An 8,356-nucleotide genomic window follows, 5' to 3' on the forward strand; every position below is an offset into this window, starting at 1 on the left:
TGGTCCTTCTGCTTCCACTTCTATAGTGCAAAGATGATGGGCAGGTACCACTGCATCCAGTTTATGGGATGATGGGCAGGTACCACTGCATCCAGTTTATGGGATAATGGGCAGGTACCACTGCATCCAGTTTATGAGTGCTGAACATGGACCAGGACTTAATTCATCCCAGTGAGTATTCTACCAACTGAGCTACATGCTCCATCAAAAATAACTGATATATGTTTGTATTCCTCTATAAACCTTAAAGATCTTTGTTTTTAGATCTCAGATGCCTTTAACCCTGTCAAAGCAGCTTGACTTTGCCCCTGTGCAGTAGTAACAAGCATTCTAACCTTTTCCCAAGGTTCCATTCCCAAGGGAACACTTCTAATTGGTTAGAACTTCTAGGTCTAAGAAGAACTACATTGTAATTATCTGTTAAAGTTTAGGAAAGAAATCACAGTATTATGTATAACAAATTTAAGAATAATTACATCACTCGCCGCACACACTTGGGCTGTATTTAATTATAAGTCATGACACGATTTCTCTCTCAAAAGTCAAGATTCATAAAAGATTTGACACAAATGTGAGTCATCTATAATTTAGTTACAGGAAAATTTTCATTATGAAACAAGGTCCCCTCTACCCTCCAATGTCCCTACAGCATAAAGATGCGGTACCAGAATCTTCTTGGCTTGAGTCTACACATGAAGTCTGTCAGAAACATCTCTTAGATAATGTAGCATGTCTCTGCTTGCAGACAGGTGTCTAAAGGCACGAAGAACTTTCACTGTCAACAGAAGACACGGAATATCAGAACTGCCTGATGGGTTCTGGAGTCAGGAAGACTGAGGCTTGGAAACTGCGTTGTGTCTAGCCATCTGTGCACCTTGAGCACCTTTTTAAGATTTGTTAAATCCTGGTGCTATCACAGACAAAGAGAAAGTCATAACCTAACCTCGTGGTATTGTTTATGGAGTAAATGGACCATGGTACACAGGGTCTAGAACTGCAAGGATTTAAAACTGTTTCGTGATGATTATTTATCCATGATCACTGGGTATCCAGTCTACAGTCAGACTTGTAACCTTCTTCCACATGCCAGTCCCCGGAAGCCCACCAGGACATTGGGAGAATATGCTCACCACATTTAACAGAACCTATGAGACTTATGCTTTGGAAATTGCATGAATCTATGATTTTGAGAAGTAATATAGTTGAGGCAGTTAGATGGTGTCACCAAACTGTCAAGCCTTTTGTATGTGTGTCCCTAATACATAATATTACCCAGTGTCGCAGGAAACAAAGCTACAGGCAGCGGGATCCATGGATGTCACCAAAAAGCCTTCTTGGATGGTACTGCATCCTCTAATTGGTTATTCATGGCTTCTTTTCTAGAACTCTCCAATCACTGCTCAGAGTCCCATTGACATTTTAGAATGCCAGCTATTTTGTTCTTTTGCTGACTGCTTTCCTCGATCCCAAAGGGAGTTGATTCTGATTGTTCAACTTCCCCAAAGGAGTTATATGCCCCATCATCATCTGTGGTTTCTCAGTTTGGTGTTTTGATAAGAGTCAATATTTTTATAAAACTCAAAACATCTAAAATGCCAATTAGTTATTGCTTCTTACCTAGGGAAAATTCTAGGCTCACTTGAATGTGTGAAATGTATTTCCACCCTTTTCCTGTCTCTTCTTCCTTCTTTTTATTCATTCTTTCTCTTTGTTTCCATATTTCTTTCTTTGTTTTGCTTCTCTCTTTGCTTCTTTCTTTGTTTCTTCTTTGTTGCTTTCTTTCTTTACTGTGTTTTGGGTTTTTGTTTGTTTTGTCAGGGTCCCACTTTGTAGCCCAGGCTAATTTCAAACTCATGGTATGTCCTTGCCTTGACATAAACTATGATTTCCAGATAGTAAGAGTAGTTCCTTTGTCTTGCTTTGCTTCTCAGACAGGGTCTTATAGCCCCGGCTGGCCTTGGACTCACCATGTAGCTGACAACGAAGTTGAATTTCTGACACTCTTTCTTTCACCTTCAGAATGCTGGACCAACTTAGCACCAGCACAGGTGAGAAATCCTTCACCAGACTTCCTCTTGTATTCATCAGAGTTTCTGAATTCTTTGGCTTAACCTAGTGATTATCTGTAATATTAATCACTAGGAGGGTTTAAAGGAATTGGGGTTCACCCCTTAGAGTGGTAGCCGTCCTGCTGTGTCTGGGATAGAAGTGATTTCCTTTTGCAACCTTCTCCCTTGAGAACCAGAAAGCAAACAGACAACACTTTTAAATGAGGGAAATTCAAAGATTTACAAAGGGACTCATTACAGAGATGTAGTCAGGGGACCTAGGCAGACACAAGGGATAGCCACAGAAACACTGGCTGCCAATGCTCCTGGACCAATGGAACTGGGTGTGAAAGATAGCCTACAAGGTCAAACAATCTCAGGAGAGTCTCCCATATTTTTAGGAGCTCTAGCTTCTTGTCAAAGAGCCTAGCAAGGTCACGGTGACTTCAAGGAGAACCTCTGGAAACCATCAGTCCTCCAGCCCAGCAGAGGATAACCAGGAATGGATGGCAGCATCCACATTCGGTGGTATTTGGGTCAGGGAGGAAGGTAGAGAAAAGTGGAGAAGGGTTCTTAGGGAGCAAGCAGAGACGAGGCATACCTCTGCCCTAAAATCCTATTGCCAGGGAGGAAGACAGCGTGGGCACCTGGCAAGGAATCTAGCTTCTCATTCACAAAAGCCCACAGAGCACCACACAGTCTTTTACGACTTACTAACACTTTTCCAAAAGCACCAGTCCCACCACGTTTAATTCAGTATGTTCAAGAACCTATCACTTGAGCAGGCATGCACAAAACGTTACAGAGGTATTTTGCACATTCTTGAGGTGCCTTGCCGGAACCTAGTATTGCAGGCACACCTCAAGTGTGTAGGGGCCTCATGATGCTTGGGGTTTGAGTAATGGACCACTAGCTTCACTGCCTCACTGGCCACTGAAGACCCTCCCAGCCCATCTCAGTCCCTCGTTGAGTAGATGCTTTCTTCCCCTTTAGCTTGTAGAAGTTACTCTTTTGATGGAACGTTAAATCTGTGAGCTCTGGGGTTGGGGTGAAAGGGACAACACAGGGTGCTTCCTTAACTGCCTTGCTTTCCTGTTACCTCAAGGTATGGTTTTGGGTAATATCAGGTAAATCTTCTGATCGATATTACAAATAATATTACTTTTCAGATTTTTACCACTCTGCAACATTACATCTCTTGATGAGCATACCATTACGCCTGCCAGTTACATGGCTCTAGTTGGTTTGCAACCCTGAGACGAAATCATCAATAAAGAGGAGGCGGGGAGAGCTTTGACGGACCTATCCTTATGTTCAGAGGTGATTATGGAGGATATGAGCTGCTGACCGGGCAGGGTCCTAACAGGATGGCCGTGTGTCTGTCTGTCTGTCTGTCTGCTCTGCCTCTCTCTGTCTCTCTGTCTGTCTGTCTGTCTCTCTCTCTGTCTCTGTCTCTGTCTCTCTCTCTCTCTCTCTCTCTCTCTCTCTCTCTCTCTCTCTCTCGTGTGTGTGTGTGTGTGTGTGTGTGTGTGTGTGTGTCAGAGGTTGATGTTGAAGAGCTCCTCCAATCACTTTCTACCTTATTTCCTGAGACAGGGTCTTAAGCTTTGCCTGAAGCTCACTGATTTAGCTAGTCCCACAGGTTATCTAGCCCCAAGGGGGCACCTGTCTCCACTCTCCTAGCTTTGAGATCACACTGTCGCACCTGGGTGACAGGAATCCAAACTCATTCCTCATGCCCACATAGCAAGCACTCTGCTAATCGAGCCACCTCTCCAGTCCCCAGAGTAAAATGTCTATCCTAGCCTTTGAACTGAGTTCTAGGGCTTGTCTTTTGTCAGTGCGCTCACCTTTTGTCATTGTTTCTCAACAATGAACTGTAACCTCCAAACTGAAGTAAACCCTTGTCTTCCCTTAGTTGATTCCGGTCATGGTGTTGGCAACAAAGGGTTTTGGCACTGAGAGCAACAAAGATCCGAATGTAATCGAAGCCAGTGCTTTCCAGTTGCACAGGAGAAAAAAAACAAACCATTGATCCACATTCGAGACCCATGTATGTGAAGCCTAGGCTAGACACCCAATTTCCCCATTCCTGTCACCATTCTCTGGATGCAGATGGTTAGGAATATCTAATTTTACCAGCAGTTACTTCTTAATCACCCTCCATGCTATGTGCTTAAAGAAAAAGTGTAAAACCGTTGGAAGAAATTATTTAGTCTGCTAACCCCGTTTAAGGTTCTTTTTCCCCCCATTTAAAAATTATACTTAAGTTTCCAGCCAGCGCCTAGTGATGGGGATCTCTTGGGACAACTGGCACAAGTGCCACAAGACCTGGGGTAAGAGAAAACCCTACCGCAGGAAGCGGAAGTATGAGCTGGAACTGCCTGCTGCCAGCACTAAGACTGGCCCTCGCCGCATACACACAGTCCGAGTTCGAGGAGGCAGTAAGAAGTACCGGGCTCTGAGATTGGTTGTGGGGAACTTTTCCTGGGGCTCTGAGTGTTGTACTCGGAAAAGCAAGATCCTTGATGTTGTGTACAATGTATCCAACAATGACCTTGTCCACACCAAGCCCCTGGTGAAGAACTGCGTTGTGCTTGTGGACTGCACACCCCACTGGCAGTGCCACGAATCCAACTCTGCACTGCCCTGGGCCACAGGAAGGGGGGCCAGGCTGACTCCCGAGGAGGACGAAATCTTAAACACGAAGCGATCAAAGAAAATCCAAAAGAAATACGAAGAAAGGAAAAAGAATGCCAAGATCAAAGCCCGGAAAGGCAAACAAACCATCCCTCTTAGCTTGTGTAATAAAGGTGTTTGCTGTTCTGAAATATATATATATATATATATATATATATATATATATATATATATATATATATATATGTATAGGATGTCAGATTCATTTGGAGCTGAAGTTGCAGGTGGTTGTGAGGCACCTGATGTGGGGGCTGGGAACTTAGAAATAGCATCATGCACTTCTAACTGCTGAACTGTATCTACAGCCCCCTCTTTCCTGTTTTTGTAATACATACAAAAGCTGTATTTGTCATTTTTCAAGCTGACAATATCTAGGAAGTACTAGCTATGACATAAATATACCCCAAGAATATGGATATGTATGTATGTGTATGTATGTATGTATGTATGTATGTATATGTATGTATGTATGTATGTATGTATGTATGTATGTATTCCAGTTCAGTGTCTCAAAGTCATCTCTCAGCAGTAGCTCACAGAGGAAAGCACTTTCATTGCTCCCCCCTTCCCCCTTTTCCAGAGAAAGAAATTGAGGCATAAAGCGATTGCATGGATTTCCTAAGCATTGTTTTTCTTTTGGGCCCAGCCACTTTGGTAGTGGTAGATATGAAAGCCGAGCCTGGAACATTTGTCCCAGAAGTCATTTTTATGACACCTCATATCTCTTGTCACATGGTAGCCCCAGGATGCTGGATTAAAATGTTTCCCAAAGATGCTGGCTTGACTGGTTCTAGGGAGGCTTCTGGATTCCATGGGGACGTAAGGAGCATGGAGAACAAGTGTGTCACTCAGAGTGGTCAGCCCAGAGAAGTACTGGGCTCCTCTGTGCTGTCCCTTAAAGCTAACATCCCTCTCATCAACCCACTAGGACTGAACTGTGGGCTTCATCAACAGATTCACGGATACAGGACACAACATAGCCTCTTTCTTGAGATGCTAATGTCTCCGTTTAGTAGGCTCTTCCTTCATCCTACAGATGTGCCCGAGATAGCTAAGATGAAACTAAAATGTTATAGTGCACTGCTTAAGACCCTCTCCTGATTCTTGCCTTAATGTTCTGAATTGACGGGCCACCCTTGGTACCTCCACTTCCTCAGCTGCTAAGTTCATTCCTTATCACATATATATCTGCCTTCTAGTTAGCTCACACTCAACCGTCTCCATGGCCTGCCCCTCAGATGACCTAGTCATGGCTAGCATAGGCTTCTCTGCCCTCCTCAGATCTGGAAGGCTCCTAACCCTGCTTGATCCCCAAACCCTCTGTTCCCAACATTCTCCCATCCATCCAGATGATTTGTTCTGCAGGTCCAGCCCAGGCACTCTGCCCCAGTCACATGGTAGCAGACGTTCATTATGCAATGGGAATCAGGAGCTGAAGACAGGAACGTTGCTTCTTGCCTTCAGGTGACTGACACACTAAGTTTAGCCCAGTCCAGTGTCGCTGCAACAGACACTTTCAATGTGTAGCCTGGGGACAGCAGGGTCCCGTGATGCTAATGAATGCAGCCCAATAAATTGTCAGTCAGTACAGACACCCCTGAAAGGTCCTCTTAAGAGCTTTTAAAATTGTTTTTATTTACTTATTTTTATACTTACATATTTGCATATGTGTGTGGGGTGCATGTGGAGGTCCAGGGGTGGCATGCAGGAATTTATATATGAGTATGGGGTGCATGTGTTCCACGGTGGTTATGTAGAGGTCCGGGGCAACATGCAGGCATTGGTTCCAGGGACTAAACACAGGTCATCAGGCTTATCTGGTTACTGAGTCTGAGACATGTTTGGGGCCACAGCAGAGGTTTACTACGAGTCTCGCCCAAAGATGACAACTGCCCTGAACCATCTTGCTTGCCCAAGCTCCTGTTCAAGAGGAACTTGTATCTGGGAATTTTAGAAAATCTAGTCTGGGGATGTATTGTTTTAAAATCAATATGAGCTGTAAATGTAACTCTTATTCCCTAGAGGAAGAGATGAGAACCTTACCCAAGCTTTATGAACATGTGGCTTGTGCTGAGCCCAGAGCATTTCTATCTAACTGTCCCCAGGCCTAGGCCTGGAAGCTTCTAGGCTCTGTATAGTCTTCCATCCTCTGTCAGCTATCCTAGGCATAGGATTTCTCAGCCTCTGAGACTTACTGCTAAATAAACTCACCATTTCCAGTTCTTTCAGAACTCTGTTAGGCTGGTTCAACTCAGCTGTTCTGGCTCAGACTCCTCTTTAGGCTGACTGATTCAATCTGGCTGCTCTCAGCTTCTCACTGAATTGCTCTGTTTGACCTCAAACTAACTCTGGCAATTTGTTCCAGTATTCTGGTCCCTTCTTTCTCCCTGGCTTCATCTGCCTCTGCTGACTTGCACTTTACTACATGAACTCACAAACTCAGCTCCACTACCCTGCACTCACTGCCCTGATTCCCAACTGACTGCACCAAACCCAACCTCCCTTAACTGAACCAACCTCCCCTAACTGAACCAACCTCCCTTAACTGAACCAACCTCCCTTAACTGAACCAACCTCCCTTAACCGAACCAACCTCCCTTAACTGAACCAACCTCCCTTAACTGAATCACCTGAACTGATTCTCTCTTCTTGTGCTTCTCTTAAATAGCTTTGTCCTGAGAGTTGGTTGTGTCCTATCTCTGACTCATTCTGTCAAATCTTTCTCTGATTCATCACTTTGTCTGCCCCTCAGTTAGATGTCATTGTCTTGGATTAAAGGTGTGTAACTAATGGGTTCCAGCCAGAAGGATTAAAGGTATATGCTAAGGGCATGTCTGCAACCCAGCCAGATCACAGACCTAGAAGGTCTGTGGATGTGTTCAGAGTAGCCATGTTGCTGGATTAAAATTCCTCTACAGTTGTAGCCGAAGAAAACCTGTCTACAGATGGTGCTTCACTCTGGCGGCTGAAACACTGACCTAGCCTTTCTGATGTAAAATTTTAGGGCTGGACTCTAGGTGAGACTATCTCCTATCTAAAATCTTTGATCTTTCCTGGGAAGCACAAATGAATGGTTTGGTTTTTAGTAATGCTATCTCTTTCTTTTTGTTAGTATCAGAGACTCTTCTGTCATGGAGTTCATGAGTAAAACAAATCAAGGCTAGCTGGACTCTGAAGTCACTCTGTGACTTCATGGGGCTATGGTACAGGGATGTCAGATGTAGCTGAACTTTGCTTCCAGGATCATGTACTGTGTAACTGTATTGAGTTGTATGTAGGGAATAAACTATTTCTTTTCTTCCTCCTTCTCCTTCTCTTCTTCTTCTTCATCCTTTTGTGCATGTAGTATTCACATGCCCGCTTTGTGGGCATGACACTCAATCAGATTATTATTGACATGTGAGGAAGAAACACTCCATGAGAGGATCTGTAATGAAGGACTCTAAGTAATGCAGTTCAGTTTCGCACATTGCCAGGCGTCCCCAGGCGACACACCACAACCCAGAAATATGGGTATGATTCCCCATTTTACATAAAAGGAAAGCATCAATAAACTTCAAAACCTGCCAAATTCGTCTGTCTCTTAAGATGTGGCTTTTATAAAGCTG

At 44.1% G+C, this 8,356-nt stretch overlaps 1 protein-coding gene across 1 annotated transcript; it reads left to right on the forward strand.

The window, feature by feature from the left end:
• Positions 1-4,338: 4,338 nt before the first annotated feature.
• LOC308434424 (small ribosomal subunit protein eS8-like) lies at positions 4,339-5,849 on the forward strand (the record flags this gene model as incomplete). Its single annotated transcript, XM_080934694.1, has 2 exons — positions 4,339-4,825; positions 5,395-5,849. 2 exons carry the CDS (start codon positions 4,339-4,341, stop codon positions 5,847-5,849), a joined length of 942 nt encoding a protein of 313 aa, XP_080790820.1.
• Positions 5,850-8,356: the final 2,507 nt, after the last annotated feature.

Source organism: Micromys minutus (genome assembly GCF_963924665.1).
Source record: "Micromys minutus genome assembly, chromosome: 21".
Classification (NCBI taxonomy): domain Eukaryota; kingdom Metazoa; phylum Chordata; class Mammalia; order Rodentia; family Muridae; genus Micromys; species Micromys minutus.